The 20,581-nt window shown below is 41.7% G+C and overlaps 1 protein-coding gene across 7 annotated transcripts in view; it reads left to right on the top strand.

The window, feature by feature from the left end:
- Positions 1 to 20,581, top strand: part of LOC148220323 (transportin-1-like) — a 143,553-nt gene that overhangs the window by 115,866 nt on the left and 7,106 nt on the right. For 2 of the 7 annotated variants that reach the window (XR_015798843.1, XR_015798844.1), the window contains exons 17-26: positions 682 to 789; positions 1,009 to 1,167; positions 1,263 to 1,350; positions 2,234 to 2,332; positions 2,542 to 2,637; positions 6,106 to 6,181; positions 7,032 to 7,131; positions 8,581 to 8,655; positions 11,498 to 11,649; positions 15,520 to 15,662. Coding sequence is in view for 2 of the 7 variants with exons in the window: in XM_088155466.1 (XP_088011592.1) it covers positions 682 to 789; positions 1,009 to 1,167; positions 1,263 to 1,350; positions 2,234 to 2,332; positions 2,542 to 2,637; positions 6,106 to 6,181; positions 7,032 to 7,131; positions 8,581 to 8,655; positions 15,520 to 15,627 (909 nt within the window). In the remaining 5 variants the exon portion in view is untranslated. Of the gene's footprint in view, positions 1 to 681; positions 790 to 1,008; positions 1,168 to 1,262; positions 1,351 to 2,233; positions 2,333 to 2,541; positions 2,638 to 6,105; positions 6,182 to 6,317; positions 6,391 to 7,031; positions 7,132 to 8,580; positions 8,656 to 11,497; positions 11,650 to 15,519; positions 15,663 to 16,905; positions 17,551 to 20,581 lie in introns of those variants that run through there. The other 5 variants (XR_015798845.1, XM_088155466.1, XM_088155465.1 and 2 more) reach the window with 5 other exon arrangements.

A 20,581-nucleotide genomic window follows, 5' to 3' on the forward strand; every position in this document is an offset into this window, starting at 1 on the left:
TGACTATAAATGCTGTCAGCATTAGGTATTTCCCATTATGGAGAAAATATTATGACAATAGTGAGAAAATTTTTTAACTGAGGAAATGTTATTAAATTTAGCAGAAATATTTTTGAATTTTGTTCCTGCCATTCTTGAGTGTTTTCTTTGGGATTCTTTGTTTTTAAAAAATTGTTCCATCCCTGTTTTTCTTGTCTTCTCTCCTTGCTTTCCCTTCATCCCTTCATTAAAACAATTACCGACAGGTTGAAGGTATGAACCAGACAATGTAGTCTGTACTCTCCAAGTGTGAAGTAGGAAAAAACTTCTAGAGAAATTAGTTTCATAACTCTTGGGTAATGTTAGGGCTTGTATATTTTCAGTATAGTGAAGTTTAGTGCAAATGCTAGCTGAATTATTGTAATTGTCTTCATATGAACTGTCTTGGCACCTCAAAGAAGATGCTGTTCCTGAGAAATTTTCTGAACTGACATACATAGGAGAGAGTAACAATTAGCTGACGGTTGTCTTGGCTCAGCTAATCAGTACTACCTTTCCAGGTTGTTTTTACTTAAACAGTTACTTGCGGGTATACTTAAAATGCTTTTAATTTACTTCACATAAGTAAAATGTACTTGGGGGAGGTGAAGAAAGTTAGTGTCTCTATCGCCTTTTTTTTCCTTCTTCTTGATTTTATTCCAGTGCCTGTCATCAGTTGCTACCGCCTTGCAATCTGGATTTCTTCCATACTGTGAGCCTGTGTACCAACGTTGTGTAAATCTAGTGCAGAAGACTCTTGCACAAGCCATGGTATTTTTCTATTGCTATTCCAATGCTTTCAGAATATCTCCTTAAACCAATGTATTAACTATGTAAAATTAGGGGTTTGCAGGGAGATTTGTAGTATTAATTATTGAATATTTAAATGAAGCTGCAGTTCTCAAACAATTGTTTGTTTGTTTTTACTTTTATGCATGCCCCTGAGAAAATCTAATACTCATTTTGAAAATGCATAATTATTTGTTGCAGTTGCACAATGCTCAGCCAGACCAATATGAGGCTCCAGATAAAGATTTCATGATTGTAGCTCTTGATTTACTCAGTGGTTTAGCTGAAGGACTTGGAGGCAACATTGAACAGCTAGTGGCTTGCAGCAATATCCTAACACTAATGTACCAATGTATGCAGGTGAGATGAGTAATCTGTTTAATCCAACAATTTTATTTCTAAAGAGAATCAGAAACACTTCTAGAATTGTCAGGTTTTTTTCTTCCTCTCTTTAGGATAAAATGCCTGAGGTACGGCAGAGTTCTTTTGCATTGTTAGGTGATCTGACAAAGGCGTGTTTTCAGCATGTTAAGCCTTGCATCGGTATGTTTCTTTTACATATTAAATAATTAACTTGTTTTGCAAACTGGTAGGAAGCTGGTTTAGCCATTGTTAAGTTCCCTTTTCTGTGGGTTACCTTGTCATGGTGTTGTAGATTTTAGTTTTCCTTTATCATCAAGGGTCTGTAGTCTTTTCTCCTTTAAACTGTATGTTTAAGACGTGTTGTTCTTTTTGCAGACAGTGCAAAAGTTCATTTTGTTGCTTGACTTTTATAATGTAACATTCCTCCCATTTTGCTGGAATACAGCAAAACAGATGTACTTAGACTTTAATTAGAACAGTTGCTTTGTAGGTTTCTTGCTTTACTAGAATCTATTAATGCTTGGAATTTAAATTTTAGTGCAATATTAGTCACAAAGAGATTATAACATCTATCATTTTAATCAAGGCTGGAATTTGCTTTCTAGACTTCATTGTTTTTGGCTGCTGGGGTTTTTTGGGGGGGCTTGGTGTTGTGTTTGGTGTTTTTTGTTTTTGTTGCTGAAGGGGGTGTTTGTCTTGGGGAGAGGTGTTTGGTAATATTTTTTTTAGCACAGCTGAATACATGGCTATCCAGGTGTGCTTTTCTTTCCCTACTCCTGGGAAAGGGATAAAAAAGGTTTCTAGAGTTACATAAATGTAAAATCTATTAGAAATATTTTTAAATCATAGTTTGAAAGGATTTGCATTGATCTGCTTAGATTGTATCATCCAGATTAATCTGATATATAGCAAAAATGCAGATCTTGTTAATTCAAGTGTAATGCTTTACAAGAATTTAAATATGCTTACATGATTTTTTTTTAAACTCCCTCTCCTTGTGATCTTACAGTAATGCAACAAAATGGTTGTATTGTGTGATGAGATTTTAAAATGTTCTTTCTAGCTGATTTCATGCCCATTTTGGGAACAAACCTAAACCCTGAATTCATTTCTGTGTGTAACAATGCAACCTGGGCGATTGGAGAAATCTCCATCCAAATGGGTAAGATTTTTTTTTTAATATTTGCGTATTTAGAATGGCTTGTTTGGGTTGTGGATTGTTTTTTATTTCTAGTGATGCTTTCATGTTAAAAAATTAAATTCAGTTTTACATTCTTGTCTTTGACAGTAAGTTTGATGTACCAGATCTAAATAGATTATGTATATTAATGGTCATTTTCTTCTGAATGGTTTTTTTTTTGGCTGTTTCAGGTATAGAGATGCAGCATTATATTCCAATGGTGTTGCACCAGCTTGTAGAAATAATTAACAGACCCAACACACCAAAGACATTGTTAGAGAACACAGGTATCCAAAAACTCAATCATTTATGGTGAAGGGAATTATTTTTTTTTCTACAATGATTTAAAAAATTTGAATAGAACTTAGTTTATTGCTATATATTTGACTTTTATAAGCAAAAGCAACTGTTTTGCAGAAACTTTTACAAGTCTCAGTCTTGCAGAAAAACATCTATCATATATGGAGATTATTAAAGTTATTGCTTTCTCACCTTTATAGCATATTATATTTATCATCTATTTAAGTATTCTTCCAATTTTAATTATGTATACAATATGACAGATGTATGCAGTAACACTTAAAGAGTTCGTGACTTTACATTGATTTTAATATATGCATGTCCTTTCATGTGTACTGTATGTATATGTCTAGTGTTTGAAACAAATGTAATTGGCATATATATAACAAATAATGAACTCTTTGAATTTATAATAATGCACTTTTTTAACATTAATTTGTAGTAATATACACAAAAATCTACATCTGTGATGGCAGTTTTACCACAACATAACTGAAATTATGTATAATTTCTATTACCTGGTCACTTAATAACAAATTTCTGAAAAAAAGTCTTAACAGTGGCATGTATGTTTCTATGTTCTGGCCAGATGCTTTGCCTTCCAAATTGGAAGCACTCCCCAAATGCCTTATTGAACTGGAATTTCTGAGGCTTGTTTTTTGCATTTGTAGAGGGCATGTTCTGGTATGAAGAGCACCTTCCATACTTCAGCAAAACTTTATTAATAATTTAACAGGTTTCAGGTTTTGTATTTTGCTAATTGAGAATTTTTTTATTTTTTTCTGTTTGAAATCTGTCTTGTAAGAAAAATGATAGCTTAGTCATTATACTGGACATACTTGAAAATGATGCAAATTCAGTGCTAGTTACATTTGGGCTTGAGCTAAGTATGACATAAATTGGGATTTCTTTCTATGCATATTTTTCCTTCAGTATTCTCCACACCCCATCTCCTCATTTAGTATGGATGGTGAACTTGAAGGAAAAATTGCCTAGTTGTCTGGCATATTATAGGTACCGCTTTTTGAAAAGATAATTTTCATGCTAATTGCTTGTTATGAAATGTACCATGGAATAGTATAGCAATATAAATTTTCTTACTCCTTGCCCCCAACTCCCTTTGTCTGCATTGATGGATATGTAATATCTGTATCTGAGAAACATCCAGTACCTAAAAGGTTGCTTCCATCACTGTTAAATTTTTTTAGGCATCCAAACACGGACTTTTTTTAGTATCTTAATAGTTACTTTAAATGCAGATGCATAACTTCAAATAAATGTTGAGTGTGATGTAATTATAAGTTTGTTGTGGGATATCGTGCTACATGCCATCGGTATGCACAAGAGTATTGTTTTGTACTGTAGGTTGTTATGTAATGAGCTATGAAAACACTTCTGTTATGGAAACATATGAGATCGGCTTAAGTAAAATAATTGCATAGAAAATAATGAGTACATGCCAAAAAGTTAACCTTTGACAGAAATTACTATTCCTCATACAGACTCTACCTGTGAGAATTTACAGATAAACCCTAAAAGTGCCCTTTCATTTGAAAGTATCACTTCAAATGCAGTTTTATGTTAGATCTGCTGAAATTTTGAAATCAAGTAATGTCTGGGCAAAATAGTACATTACCAGTGAGATGTAGCTTTCATGGAATGGGTACATTTCAAACCACTAGTGTATCCTACACTAAACTTTTATTGGTGTCCTGGTTTAGGGCAAATTTGGGGGAAAACCTCCAGAAGGAGCCCCCAGACAGCAAACCCCACGACTCCCTCCCCCACCACCGGGTTCGGGAAGAATTTCCTCAGAGAAGAGTGGGAAAAAAACCTGTTTATTTAACAAGCAAAACACTCCCCAGCACAAGAAAAAAACAACACCAGCTGACAAAAAAAACAACTCTTTCACCGTTCAGAAGGGATGACAAACTCAGTCTCTCCGGCGAGTGGTCGCCCAGTTATCAGTCTCTGGCGCTGGGGAATGACTGCTGCAGGTGACAGAGTGTAGACTCCCGGTGTTTCTTGGGGTTTCCCAGGTCCCCGTCCAGAACAGGTTCAGATGGTATCCAGGAGAGGGAGGGGACGGGGTGGAAAAGAAAACAGTCCAGGGAAAAAGTTGGACTGCCTAGCTGAACTAACTAATAAGCAAAAGCAAGGGCAAAGCGAAGGAAAGAAAAAGAGGCAGAAGCGAGCGAGCAGGCAAGCAAGCAAGCAAGCCGAGCTAAAACCTCTCCTAAACATAGACCATGGGGGAGGTGAGCCGGCTGATAACAAGACAAAACAAAGCTTCACTTTCAGAGTCAGTCCTGAAAGCACAGGACATAATACCAAACATAATCAGAACACACGATTGGAGATACAAACACCATAACATCACCCTAGGACAATTGGAGAAAGTATCATCTGCTTTATTGCATGTTTCATGAAACTGTTCACAAATGCCTGTTAGTTAGTGTTGCATAGTATGTCCCTTGAACATAGGTTTCTTTTCTCTGCTTCATATAAATCTGCTGGATTTTAGTATTATTCATGTATTTTGCTTCAAGTAAGCATGATACATTATTTCCCACCTTTTCTTTTTTCTAAAGATTAATCTTTTGTGAATTGAGCTAACACCACTAAAACATACTTGCATGATATTATCTTCAGACTGGCCCTTAGAACAAAGGACCACAATACCTAATCATTCAGAGAAGCAGTTTTACTTTTTTATTTGTCTTTATACTTTTGTATCAGAAGTCAGATTATTATACAACTTTTATGAGGAAGTTTTTCTGAATAGGAGAAATATTTGGATTAAAAAATTAATTTTCTCCAGTCAGTTGTTATGAGCTAGCAACCACTTTAATTTTTCTACAAGACTATGAAGAAAGCAAACATTTGGGTCTCTTTGAGAGTGTTTAATCTATTTAGAGTTTATTAGATAGACAACAATACATTCTGTGTAAAAGTGTTTATAAATGTATTTTTACTGATAGTAGGCCTATTAAAATCTTGAATTCTAAATATTGAAAAAATAAAATATTTAGAACTACTTGATGCTAAAACAGAAAATGGTTAATTCCTTTCTATCAATAGTATCCATAATAGTACTTATTATTAAAAACATTGAAGTGTGTAGTAGCTAAATTTACTGTAAGAGGTGATTCTGTAGAGAGCAGAATGCTTACATCAGAAAGCCTTTTTATTTCAAATTGTGTTTTTTGGTGTTCTCTCATTTACTTTAATTTTTCTTTTACCCTGGAGACTATACCATATATGTTGCTGCCTCTTATTCAAGGGGTTGTAATAAACAGCACTGGTGAAATCTTATGTTTACTATCATATACAGATTCTGTTGGCTTCTGTTTCTGAGTTATTTGTTGTTTTTCTTTATTTTTTCTCCTCCCCCCTCATTTGCTCATGTCTTGGTTGGCGTTTGGTGGTGTATAACCGTGATTACATTACCTTAGCAATAACAATTGGTCGTCTTGGTTACGTTTGTCCTCAAGAGGTGGCCCCCATGCTACAGCAGTTTATAAGACCCTGGTGTGTATTATTCAAATTTTTTTTAATTCATTTTTCTTCTCTTTCTCTTTCTTTTTCTTTCTTTCTCTTTCTTTCTTTCTTTCTTTCTTTCTTTCTTTCTTTCTTTCTTTCTTTCTTTCTTCTATCTCACTTTTAGATATATTTTCAGTTGGTTACAAAATCTCAATCCTTAATCATTGCCAACCATGTGACTAATCTTGTCCTATCAGGTTTGTGAGTTTTTAGTAGCACTGTCATGTATTCTTTATGTTGTGGCTAACGACTAATTTATGCATGGGATAAGATTGTCACATGCTTGTGTGTTAAAGCTTGATTATGAAAGAGCATTTTAAAAGCCACAAGAATGATTATACAATGCATGCAAATACTCTAAAATTTAAACTGTGCATTACTTTACTTAAAATTCAGTCTGAGGCTTGAATTGCTGTAAGGAATATATTTCTATACTTGTTATGTATAAAATAGCTTGCTTGCTGCTGTAAAGGTTAAATAATTGTTCTTTAAGTGATATCTGACATAATTCATATCACAATAGTATTATATTTTCCTCTTCTAATAATGATAGTTTCTATAATTATTTTATACATGTGTTTATTTTGTATTTAATGGAATACAGGTCACACTTTCTAACTGTATATACTGCAACAGGAAAGTAAGATTCTGTAGATGATACCTAATGGTAATATACTAGTAAATACAGAGTGCAACAAATATCTTTCTTAGTGGTCAAAATAGTGTTTCAGATAATCTTATCAGTGTGACTTATTCCATCAAATGCTGTCATCTAGTCCTGACTTGATTGAATGAAAAAGTAATAGAATTAGTTAAGTTTTGCTCTCCAAATTACTAGGTGCACTTCTCTGCGAAACATAAGAGACAATGAGGAAAAGGATTCAGCGTTCCGTGGGATATGTACCATGATCTCAGTCAACCCCAGTGGAGTAGTCCAAGTAAGATACATAAATATATCTTAACTTCTTTTTTCTTTGCACATGTGAAATTTAGTGAAAGCTGTATATGGAGTATGAAAAAATTTAGCTTGATGTCGATTCCCAGTAGTATGTGCTGTAACTTCTTCTTAGGCATCAAGGAGACCAAAATGTTTATATTTCAAATTATACATATGATACTTCAGGATTTATGCTTCAGTAATTATCACTTATGGAAAGGAAAAGACAGCATTGTTAAATTCATTTTTTGTCTTTTACTTTCAAGGAATATGTCAATAATTAACTTTGATTAACTGTATTTTTATATTTCTATCAGTCTTTTTATGTTGATGATATATATGAAAATACAAGGCAAAAGCTGACATACTGAGACCTATTTTTCAGATACAATCTAGGCTTTTAAAAAAAGAAACAGAACAAAAACAATAACCACCCCTTCATTATTAAAACTCGGGCAGGGAAGATTCTCTTTCAACTTTGGATATATTGCTTAAATAGTCAATATGACAAGGGAAATGCATCCCTTTAAAATAAATTTTACATCTTAAGAACAGAATATGATTTGCTCTTTAGTCTGTGCAGCTCCAAGGTAAAGCTGTGTGAAGGTAATATTTTCTAAGAGGAAAATAAAGGTGAATTTCCCTCTCCTCTGCCTGGAATCCTCCTCCCTGAAATGCAAGAATTGAATCTCTATCTTGTTTTGAATTTTTCAATTCATTTCACTTATCCCCTATCTTGTACTTAGCATTTCCCTCTTCTGCTGTCTGTTCTTTCATACAACTTAAATGGAGGGAGCAATTAAGGACTCTCTTCATTATCCCAGCTCTCCTCCTATGTAGTTGTTATCCTCAGTTCTTACCCAAAAATGTGCATTATCAACTTCATCATTAAGACTGATGTTTTAATGGTATAGTAGGATGTAACGCAAAATAGTGGTTTTGGGGTGGCTTTAGTTTTGAAGATGTACACGTTCTGTGTATCCCAGAAACAACTTCTGGCTCTGCTTCAAAAAATACAACAGCTTTTTCCCCAACTGAAAATACACGAGACTAAGTTGCAAGTGTGATCCTGAGTTTGTTGATTGTTATTAAGATGATTGGTTCTCAAACTTGTAATGTGTACTGAAAGAATTAGACAAGTGTGGTGTGGGAGGGCAGGAGGTGTTTGTTTGTTGGTTTGGGGTGTTTTTAACTGTGGTTCAATTTAATAAAAATCCTATTAAACAAAGATATTCCTACATTCAGCTCTTTCTATTTCCATTTCCATATACTTAAACATAAAATAGCTTACCATTATTGTCTGAATTAACTAGAAAATAAAGGCATAAAACTAAAAGCCGTTGTGAATTAGGATCAGATACCCTGCATAGTTCATAGAACAAACATTGGGCATTGTTTTCAGACCTATAAATGTGAGGTTCCTAACCTATGTGATTGTTTAATCTTATAGGACTTTATTTTTTTTTGTGATGCTGTTGCATCGTGGATTAACCCAAAAGATGATCTCCGAGACATGTTCTGTAAGGTAATGTTTCTAGTATGACAGTAGATCTGAACTGTGGTTATTTTTGGATCCTTTTTTTCCTTGTTTTCTATTTCCATTATTAGCATTTACTGTATTTGTGGTCATGAAGGCTTTCTTGCAGTCATAAATTTTCAAACAAAATATCATAAAAATCTGATTTTTTTAGCCTATATTTTTATAATGTCCAGCCTACTATGTTTTGGCTGCATTTGGAAGAACAGGGGGTTTATACCACATAGGAAACTCTTTTTTCCCATTTTTTTTCTTTTTTAGAAAATGAAATCTGTGTGGTTTAAGACCCTTCCCCCCCAGGAAGAATTTAATTTTTTTAGAAATATGTAGAAAATTGAAAATGGAAAATCTTCCAGTAGTATCCTGATCTGTTTATCTTGCTCCAGCTGAAAATAATTTTTGGGACTGCTTAACCATCCTCGGAATTCCTCTTGGATAAGCAAGTCTTCAAGAAACTTATGTACAGAGATAGCCAAGAATGCATCCCTAGACAAAGTGTTAACAGAATTTAAGCAAAATGACTGTTTTCCTTGTGTAAAATAAACAAAACACACAGAGACAGAAAGTAATATATTGTGTTTATGCACTAGTGTCTTCAGTTAAAAACCAGAACAAAATAAACTTTTTTCAGTTTCATGCACAGATGCTGTTATTGTTCAGCAGTGTGGCTTTCCTCATATGTTGTAAAGTGAAATCTCTAGTTTTAGGGAGGAGGTATGTCAAAAGTTAATGGTCCTCAAAGATAAAACGGAACATATTTCTAAGTACATACTTGGATTGTGGGCCAATATATTGGCACTTCCTCTTCAATAATGCCAAGTGTGTGCATCAGAACGGACTAGAACATTGGAATCCCATCTTGAGTATCAAAGACAAAAATCTCACTGTCCTAGTTAGAAGACCAAATATCTGAGAAGCTTCAAAGGAATATCAGGGTCAGGAAATGCATGGCTGTGAGTATTCTAGCACCAGCATAAGGAAACAAGAAATACAAGCTTAAAAGAAAGTCCAGGATGCTGTCTGTGATGGTTGTCCAAAGCAATTTCAGTACATGTTTCTGTCCCCGTCCTTCAGCATTCAATACTTGCTTCAATAAGCTATGCTCCTCTTTTTCAGATTCTTTCCAGGATATCCACGTGGGATCTAATGCATTCAAAGTAGACACACTGTTTCTTGGTCACTTGGCATAAGGACATCCTTGCTTTTTAAAGTGTATTTTTGTGATTTTTGCCAAGCAAGGACAGAGACAAAGCTTTCTTCAAGTGATGGCATACAAATTTTTTAGATTACTTCCTCATTGGAATGAGTTTTTATGTTAGTTGAATACATGATTATTGTAGTCCAGTTACATATTTTCCAACAATAATTATGCCATTTAGAAATAATAAGAGAAAAAATTTGTAATTCCCCTAGTCTTTCTCTTGATAGTGGATAGTGTTTGGGTTTTGCCAGGGTGGGTTTGTTGCTTTTGGAGCACTAGAGCTAAGAGAGAAAATACTCCTTCCAAGAGCAAAGGTGCATGAGCTGACAGTGTTGAGATCTGATATATACCCTAATTGTATCACGTTTTATAAAAGCAAGATATCTGAATACTCTAACTGAAGCTCAGTTGCTAAAATTGTCCTGTAAGATACTTTTTAAAAAGTGCTCCTTTTGTTGTACCTGAACATTCTTAGATTTTTTGGTAGCTTCTTGGCAGCTGGCAAATCAGACTCTGGGTTAGGAAAGAGAGGTGAATCTGTCTGTGGAAGGTCTCTTTCAGGGAAAAAAGCGGTAAATTAACTTGTGACACTAATATTATTGCTACATGCTGTTTAAGAACAGCTCTGCTTGAGAAAGTTGTGTTGAGGGTGAACTCGGTATCATGAACTTTGACATTGCCTTTTTTGTGAGGATGTTTTCATGATAGACTGTTCCACAATTGAGTGCCCTTGAGGTTAAAAAAGAAAAACAAAACTTTAGAGACTGCATTATTTTCTATTAAGAGGAGCTAAAATACTAAGACCTTGTTGACAGTGTCATTCAATTTTTGTAGCTTTCAGTTAATTGATTACATTAGAGGTTCCAGACTGAAACCTATAGATTTGATTTTTTTTTCATCTCTTATGCTGTGTATCCCTGTTCTTTCAAAACACAAAAGATTTTAATAGCTTCCTTTTTAGTAACACTTTTCTACAGGTTCCATGGAAAAAACACAGGTCTCACAGGATACTTTTGTTTTTTGCAAGAAGTTGACAGGCATTCATTCTGTCAAATCCTGGCTGTGGTTCTGGCTCAGCTTTCCTCCCAGAACATATTACAGGTTTAAAAAAATAAATGTGAACTCAGTAATCTTAACATATAAACTGTGTCAATTGACAAAATGTTTAGCCTAACTCTAGGTTGTCACCATAGTCATTAAAACTACATACACACATATGTATATTTATATTTATATAGAATATGTATTTATATATTTTATGCTAATCTGTGTGAGTAGCTATATTGTATATGTCACCCTTAACTGAAATGTTGGGGTTTTTCCTTTAAGAAAAACATTAGAATCATAGAATCACAAAAAAGTTTGGGTTGAAAGGGACCTTTAAGATCATCTAGTTCCAACCCACCACCACAGCCAGAAACACCTTTCACTAGACCAATGCTCCATCCAACCTGGCCTTGAACACCTCCAGGGATAGGGAGTCCTCAACCTTTCTGGGCAACCTGTTCCAGTGTCTCACCACCTTCACAGCATCTAATCTAAACCTGCCCTCTTTCAATTTGAAGTCATTCCCCCTTGTCCTATCACTCCATGGCCTTGTGAAAAGTCCCTCTCCACCTTTCTTATAAGCCCCCTTTAGGTACTGGAAGGTGCTCTAAGGTCTCCTTGGGGCCTTCACTTCTCCAGACTGAACAACCCCAGCTCTCTCAGCCTGTCTTCATAGAAGAGGGGCTCCAGTCCTCTGATCAGATTAGTGGCCTCCTCTGGACTCGCTCCAACAGGTAAACATCTTTCTTGTGTTGAGGACCCCAGAGTTGCATGCAATACTCAGGTGGGGTCTCAGGAGAGAGGAGTACAAGGGAAGAATCCCCTCTCTCCACCTGCTGGCCACGCTGCTTTGGATGCAGCCCAGGATACAGCTGCTATCTGGGCTGCAAGTGCATATTGCGGAGTCATGTCAAGGTTTTTGTCCACAAACACAACTTGTATAAAGTCCCTCTCTATCTTTCTTCAGGTACTGGAAGGCTGCAATTACGTCACCCCAAAGCCTTCTCTTTTCCAGGCTGAACAACCCCAGCTCTCTCAGCATGTCTTTGTAGGAGAGATGTGCCGTCCCTCTAATCATCTTGATGGCCTCCTCTGGACTCGCTCCAACAGGTCCATGTCCTTCCTGTGCTGGAGACCCCAGAGTTGGATGCAATACTCCAGATGGGGTCTCACCAGAGCAGAGGGTCAGAATCCCTTCCCTTGACCTGCTGGTCACACCTCTTGATGTAGCCAGAATACAATTGGCTTTCTGTGCTGCAAGCACACATTGCCAGCTCATGTCCAGCCTCTCATCCAACAGCATCCCCAAGTCCTTCTTGGCAGGGCTCCTCGCAATGTGTTCATCCCCCAGCCTGTGTTGATACCAGGGGTTGACCTGACCCAGGTGCAGCACCAGAACTTGTTCTTATTAAACCTCATGTGATTCCCATGGGCAATGGGACTTGGACTTGTTGAATTTAATGAGGTTCACACAGACCCACCTTTCAAGCCTGTCCAGGTCCCTCTGGATGCCATCTCTTCCCTCCAATGTGTCTACCCCACCACACAGCTCGGTGTCATTGACAAGCTCGCTGAAGGTGCACTCAATCCCACTGACCATGTCACTGACACAGATGTTAAACAGTGCTGGTCCCAACACTGACCCCTGAGGACACCACTTGTCACTCATCTCCACTTGGATATTGAGCTATTGACCATACTTTGAGTGTGACCATCCAGCCAATTCCTTATCCAGAGTTGTCCACCCATCAAATCCATGTCTCTTCAGTTTAGAGCCCAAGATGTGATGCGCGACAGTGTCAAATGCTTTGCACAAGTCCAGGTAGATGATGTCAGTTGCTCTTCCCTCATCCACCACTACTGTAACCTCATCATATAAGACCACCAAATTTTTCAGGCTTGTTTTGCTTTTGGTGAAGCCATGGTGGCTGTCAGCATTCACCACCTTATTTTTCATGTGCATTAGCATAGTTTCCAGGAGGATCTACTCCATGACTCTGACTGGCACAGAGGTGAGACTGACTGGCCTGTAGTTCCCTGGGATTTCCTTATTTCCCTTTTTAAAAATGGGGCTTATGTGTCCCCTTTTCCAGTCAGGGGAAACTTCGCTGGACTGCCATGACTTCTTAAATATGATGGGATAGTGACTTAGCCACTTCCTTGGCCAGTTCCCTCAGGACCAGTGAATGTATCTCGTCAGGTTCCATGGACTTGCGCACCTTAAGGTACCTTAAATGGTTTCAAACTCGGTCTTGATCCCTGTGGACACTCACTTAAGAGAGCTAGGAAAATTACAGCCTGGAAAATCTTCCAGACCGGAGCTTCTCAGCTCTGTTCCCAGGCTGATAAGCTGGTTCAGCTTCACTCAGGGAGATTTTCTCCCAGGATGATAACTTGGTCAAAATAGAGAGGAATTACTAACAAGATAAGACACCTGTTTCTGTGTGTGACCAGGCCTGGGAAAGAAGTGTCTTCTCTCTGCACCAATCAGCTTTATCCTGTCTTTGGAGTTTCGGAAGACTGTACTTAAGCAGTGTGTTTTTTAGACTAAACTTGTCTCTCTTTCCTGTCCTGAGAGGGACCATGTAGCTGTGTCTTATTTCCCCCCAATCTAAAGGGTCAATACCCTAACCTAGCAGCTAGAAATCCCTGCTTTCATCTTCTGCAACTTGAACAGTGTATCTGGAACACTTGTTGGTGAAGACTGAGACAAAAAAAGTCATTGAGTACCTCAGCCTTCTCCATGTCCTGGGTAACCAGGTCTCCTGTATCCTTCCTGAGAGGACCCAAATTTCCCCCAGTTTTTCCTTTATCTCTGATGTACCTAAAGAAGCTTTTTTTGTTACCCTTGATGTCCTTGGCCAGGTTTAATTCTATCAGGGCTTTAGCTATCCTAACTTGATCCCTGACTGGACAATCTCTCTGTATTCCTCCCAGGCTACCTTTCCCTGCTTCCACTCTCTGTAGGCCATCTGTTTGTGTTTAAGTCTGTCCAGGAGTTCCTTCTTCATCCACACAGGTGTTCTTCCCTGATTTCCTCTGTTGGAATGCATTGCTCTTGAGTCTGGAGGAGACAATCATTGAATATCATCCAGCTCTCTTGGGCCCCTCTTCCCTCCAGGGCTCTATCCCACAGCACTCTACCAAGCAGATCCCTGAAAAGGCCAGTCAGTTCTCCTGAAATCCAGGGTAGTGAGCTTGTTGTGTACCTTCCTTGCTGCCTCAAGGGTCTTGAACTCCACCATTCCATAGTCACTGCAGCCAAGGCTGCCCTTGAGCTTCATATTCCCCACCGGCCCCTGCTTGTTGGTGAGAACAAGGTCCAGCATAGCACCTCTCCTCATGGACTCCTCTTTCACTTGGAGAAGGAAGTTGTCATTAGCACATTCCAGGAACCTTATGGATTTCCTGTGCCCAGCTGTGTCGGTCCTCCAACAGATGTCAGGGTGGTTGAAGTCCCCCATGAGGACCAGGGCTTGTGAACGTGAGGCAACTCCTATCTGTCTGGAGAAATCTCATCAGCTCAGTCTTCCTGGTTGAATGGCCTGTAGAAGACCCCCACTATAATGTCACCTGTCCTTGCCATCCTTTTAATCCTGACTCAGAAGCTCTCAGTCAACTCCTCATCCATCCCCAGGCAGAGCTCCATGCACTCTAGATGGTCATTGGCATAGAGGGCAACATACTCTCCTCATCTCCCTAAAGAGCCTGTATCCTTCCATTCCAGAAGTCCAGTCATAGGAAACATCCCACCACATCTCTGTGATGCCAATAAGATTATAGTCTTTCTCCTCCTGTTTGTTCCCCATGCTGCGTGCATTGGCATAGAGGCATTTATGTTGGGCCCTGGCTGAAGCTGACTTCCTGTCTTGAGTGGCTGAAATTCCTTTGTGCTGCCCTTCAGGTTCTCTCCTGCTAACCTTTGATCCTTCTTCAGGCTCTGGGCATCTCTTGCTGTCTCTGGCATCTATCTGCTATGAGTGAGATGGCATGCCATCCCACACCTTATCACTTAAACCTGATGATGCCCCCCTCCCCCATCATATCTAGTTTAAAGCCCTGTCAATAAGCCCCGCTAGCTCTTGACCCAAGACCCCCTTCCTCCTTTGAGAAAGATTAATCTCATCTGAATCCAGCAAGCCCAGTGCCATGTAGGCCATCCCATTATCAAAGAAACCAAAATTTTGGCAGTAACACCAGTCACTGAGCCATGCATTAGTAGACTGGGTCCATCTATGTTTTTAAGTGTCACTCTCTGCACCTAGAAAAACAGAGGAAAATATAACCTGTGATCCTCCTTCCCTCACCAACCATCCCAAGGGCTTAAAGTGTCTTTTGATCACCCTTGAACTACGCTTTGTGACTTCATTGCCACTTGCATGGAGGACAAGCAATGAGTAGTAGTCCAAAGGCCAAACCAGGCTAGGAAGTTTCCTGGACTTCCTTTTTCTCTTAGTAACATTTAAATATTAAACTGAGAAATTCAAATGGACAGATGCAGAATCCAGCAGTTTATGGCTTACTGCATATGCTGCTAGTAAATAATGATCATGAATCTACTGTTTATTGATTATCTTGATTTCCCTCTTCCCTCTCATTTGTAGATTCTTCATGGATTTAAAAATCAAGTTGGGGATGAGAACTGGAGACGTTTCTCTGACCAGTTTCCTCTTCCCTTAAAAGAGCGCCTTGGAGCTTACTATGGAGTTTAACCTTATGCACTGTGGCTGCAGTCCCATAATTAGAGGTAAGCACACGAATTTTCCTTTCTAAACAGAGCTGTATAACAAGTCTTCCTCCCTGTTTACATTATATGAAACATAATTAATTCACTAGACTAAAATTTTTCAGATATATTGGAGCAGCTACCTTTCCATACACACAGTAGTGTATCAAGATAAGGTTGGAAATGTAGGTGTAACAAAGTGCCTGTTTAGGTTTAATAAGCAAAATTATTATTATAATCCTCAAGCCATCATACTAAAGTAACAGGCTCCCTTATGACTTATGAATTAGACACTTCTTGAACTCTGTCAGGGTTGGTGCTGTGACCACTTCCCTGGGGAGCCCAACCACCCTCTGGGTGAAGAACCTTTTCCAAATATCCACCCTAAACCTCCTGTGGCACAGCTTCATGCCATTCCCTTGGGTCCTGTCACTGGTCACTAGAGAGAAGAGATCAGTGCCTGCCCCTTCTCTTCCCCTCATGAGGAAGCTGTAGACTGCAATGAGGTCTACCCTCAGTCTCCTCCAGGCTGAACAAGCCAAGTGACCTCAGCCACTCCTTGTATGGCTTCCCCTCTAGACCCTTCACTGTCTTCTTTGGACTCTCTCTAATAGCTTTATATCTTTCTTATATTGTGGTGCCCAAAACTGCACACAGCACTCAAGGTGAGGCTGCCCCAGTGCAGAGCAGAGTGGAACAATTTCCTCCCTTGCCCAGCTGGCGATGCTGTGTCTGATGCACCCCAGGACACGGTTGGCCCTCCTGGCTGCCAGGGCACTGCTGACTCACATCCAACTTTCCATCAACCAGGACCCCCAGATCCCTTTCCACGGTGCTGCTCTCCAGCCTCTTGTTCTCCTGTTTGTCTGTACATGCAGGGTTGCTGTAGCCGTGGAAAGGGGTTTTAACCCTTTAAATGCGGCAGAAATAAGATGCACAGCTACATGGTCATCTTTCATGACAGGAAGAAAGAGACAAGTTTATTCAGAAACACACTTGGTTTTATAGCATGACTCGCAACTCCAAGAGTAGAGAAAAGGTGATTGGTTGAGACACCCCATTCCCAGGGCCTGGTCACACACACAACAGGTGTTCTATCTTTGTTATTAATTCCTCTTTATTTTGACCAAACTATCACCCTGGGAGAAATTCTCCCTAGCCTTGAGCTGGCCCAGCTTATCGGCTGGGAACAGAGCTGAAAAGCTCCAGCCTGGAATATTTTTCAGGCTGTAATTTTCTTACTTTCTCAATATGTGTCCCACAGGTCCCCCTTCCGAAATATATTAAAAAAGGAAGAGAGAAGTGTTTGTGCTCCCCAGCAGAGCCAGGAAAAACAAACACAACCCAAAGACCTGAGGATATTTGAGTGCCAAGCGTTTGGTGTCTTTTCTCTGCCTAAATCCCATCACTAAGTGAAGTAAAACAATTCACCACTAAGTGATTATACTAATACAATAGTGAAAACTGTGACTATTTCACCCAAACATATATCAACAGCTTAATAAACAGATGAATGTCCATTCCCCACATGTAGAGGGATCATCCCGTTGGTGTTTGGTTTGTTGTGCAGCATGGAAACTGAATAGTGACCGCATTCTGCTTCTGCTGGCACAGGACAGAGTAAGCGTTTCTTGCGGGTCACAGTAGAAACCCAGATGTGTCTCATCCAAAGCCTGTAAGGAGGCAAAGGTGATTCACAAGAACAGGACTATTTTGATTTCTTTTTCTCTTTTTCCAATTTCTCTGTCCTGCCTTGGAGACAGCAACAGAATTTTTCTGTTCTGCATTTGAGACAGCAACAGCCATAGGAAAAACCTGTGCTTCTCCCATTTGACTGTCATTCATGCAAATTGTTAGGAATTCTCCTGCAGAAATTGACTCAAGCACAGAAACATCTGCCTGAGAATTCCCTTTCCCCATGCCCACCCCAAGAATGGACCGAGACCCAGCCCCTCCCCCTTTCGAAACGAGAACAGGGTTGTTGCTGCTGTCAGCACAGGGCTGGAGCGATGCGGCACGGTGGAGAGGCGAGAAGGGTCCCTCTGAGACCGGACAGACAGACAGGTCTCTTCTGGTCGATGAGATCGGTGCTGGGGTCAGCAAATCCGAAGAAAAGGTCGTCTTTTCTTGGCGAATGAATGATGAGGCTGAAGGGGAAAGAGAAAACAGCCCCTTCTCTGCCGGGGCAGAGAAAGAGGGCGGAGACCCAGGCCCCACGAAGGAGCCAGGCTCTGATACCAGCGAGAAGGGAGGAGCCGGCACCATCCCCGGGCTGGGGAAGGGTGCTCGCGTCCCCCTCTCAGCAGCAAGCGGGTCGGGTTCCGACGTCATCGTGAAAGGTCGGGCCAGCACCACCCCTCTCTCCGAGAGCGAGGGTGTCGGCCCGGCAGGGGAGGGGGGAGTTGCCCCCGCCCCTTGGGCTGGGGGGGGCGGCACGTCAGACGTCACAGCCCCGCCCATCGCTGGGGCGGGCTGCTGTGGCTGCACCTCCAGAGGCGGGCCAGGCTGCGACATCACCGAGGAGGGGGCGGGCAGCACTGCCTCCACCTCTGCAGCCGACGCCACCTGCTCCGCCCCTGCGGGCGGGCCCGTAGGCGACAGGGGAGCCCCCTCTGAGCACGCCAGGAGCGGAGGGGGGGCCGCGCCAGAGGGGCTCGCCGCCGCACCACCCACAGGCGCAGCCGCCAGGAAGAAACCATCTCCGGACACCCCCGGCCCCGCGCCCGCACCGCCCCGCGGTATTTCGGGCGCTGCCGCCGCCGCGCCCGCCTGAGTGGCTGTGAATTTTTCCAGTGTTACATGCACAGTCTGCATAACTTGTTCTGTGATCAGGGCTGTGATCAGGTTCATCAGATCTGTCGGAATGGTCGACAGACATGCTGGCCCAGCCGGCGAGGGGGCCGTGGGACGGTCAGACAGCTGGCTGAGTGCTGACTGTCCGGACCCCGTGCGTTGCGAAAAGGGGGGGGGTTGAGGGCTGTGAGCCCGACGGAAACGAACGATCAGCCCGGCTCCCTCTTTCAGAACCCAATCTCCCTAAAAATGCGGGGGAGGAGTATTTCGGCTGGATATAGTCATCTGGGGAGGAATACACCGGCGGAGAGAAACTTTTTGGCGATGGGTAGTTTGGCAGGGGGGCAAAATTTCGTGGGGAATACCTGCCTGCGGAACATCCAGGCAGGGCGCGTGGGGGGGGGGGGGGGGAATTTTCCATCTCCTGGTCCTCGGACATCTCGTTCCCCATTTCCCGCGCACCCCCTATCATGACTCGATTAATGAGTCCCCAGGTGGTTAGCAAAGGGGATACTGAAGTATCTGTGGCTAGAAGGGCACCCCATAAACGATCCCCTAGCTGCCTCCATGATTCTAAGGAAAAGGCTTCTTTGGGATCATCAGAAAACCCATGTTGTTTTGCCCATGCCAATACGGCGATCAAATCTCTGTCTGGAATTGGGGCTTCCAAATTCTCTAGGACCCCTTTCCAAATGGAGAGGACAGATTCCTCTTGCTTAGTTAAGCGGTTCCCCATTATCTAACTGCTTTCCCAACTAATTGCTTAGCCGGGGACAGGGAACCAGAGAGTACCTCAGCCGTCCGGATTTCCGTTTCGCCGATGGGTCCGCGCGGTCTCCCCGCGCGGGCTCCGCCGACCGTCGGTGCTGGGTGCCGGGCGCTGTGCGCCGCACGGCTCCGCAGCGCTCCGCAGGGCCTTCACTGTCCCGTGCTGGGCGGCTCAGCTCCGCAGAGCCCCGCACTGCTGCGTGGTTCGTGCCGGGCTGCCCCGACCCGGCCCGCGGCTTCCGACGCTCCGCTCCCGGAGCCGGTCGCAATGCCCTGCGGTCCGGTCCTCCCGGGGGTAATCCTGGGGTTTTCGCTGCCTAAAGCGAGCTAAACAATAGTTCTGGAGCAAAGGTGCTCCCGTTACCTCTGTGATGGAGGCAGTGCCGATGAATTCCGTGGGATGTCCCGTCCCGCTGCAGCCGGGTGAGGATCCACGATCTTCCCAGATGGCTCTTTCGGTCCCGGCCGTCGTCACGGGTCCGGTCCTAGCCCCAGGGTCCGGTGTCCTGGTTTTCTGGGTATTCCAGCCTGCTCCTGGCACGGCTCCGGCTAGACAAAGCTCAGCCCTGAGCGCAGCCCCGGTTATTGACAGACTCGCTGGGTCTGTCCCGGTTTTGCAGGCTTCGGGGCCCGAATTCTTCGGTGCCCTTGTCGGCAAAGGTCCCGAGATCAAGCACTCGGTGAACCTCCAAATGTAGCTGTGGAATGGGGTTTTAACCCTTTAAGTGCGGCAGAAATAAGATGCACAGCTACATGGTCATCTTTCATGACAGGAAGAAAGAGACAAGTTTATTCAGAAACACACTTGGTTTTATAGCATGACTCGTAACTCCAAGAGTAGAGAAAAGGTGATTGGTTCAGAGAGAAGACACCCCATTCCCAGGGCCTGGTCACACACACAACAGGTGTTCTATCTTTGTTATTAATTCCTCTTTATTTTGACCAAATTATCACCCTGGGAGAAATTCTCCCTAGCCTTGAGCTGGCCCAGCTTATCGGCTGGGAACAGAGCTGAAAAGCTCCAGCCTGGAATATTTTTCAGGCTGTAATTTTCTTACTTTCTCAATATGTGTCCCACAGGTTGCCTCTTCCGAGGTGCAGAATGTGGCACTTTTCTTTGTTAAACTCCATACGGTTGGTGATTGCCCAGCCCTCTCATTTGTCAAGGTCTCTCTGCAGAGCCTCTCTGCCCTCGAGGGATTCAATAGGCCCTCCCAGTTTAGTGTCATCAGCAATCTTACTTAGTATCCCTTCAAGTCTTGCGTCCAAGTCATTTATCAAGATGTTGAAGAGAAATGAGTCTAAGATGAAGCCCTGTGGAACCCCACTAGTCACTGGTCATCAGCCTGATGTAATCCCATTTACTATTACTCTTTGTG

Source organism: Sturnus vulgaris, chromosome W (genome assembly GCF_052056855.1).
Source record: "Sturnus vulgaris isolate bStuVul1 chromosome W, bStuVul1.hap1, whole genome shotgun sequence".
Taxonomy (NCBI): domain Eukaryota; kingdom Metazoa; phylum Chordata; class Aves; order Passeriformes; family Sturnidae; genus Sturnus; species Sturnus vulgaris.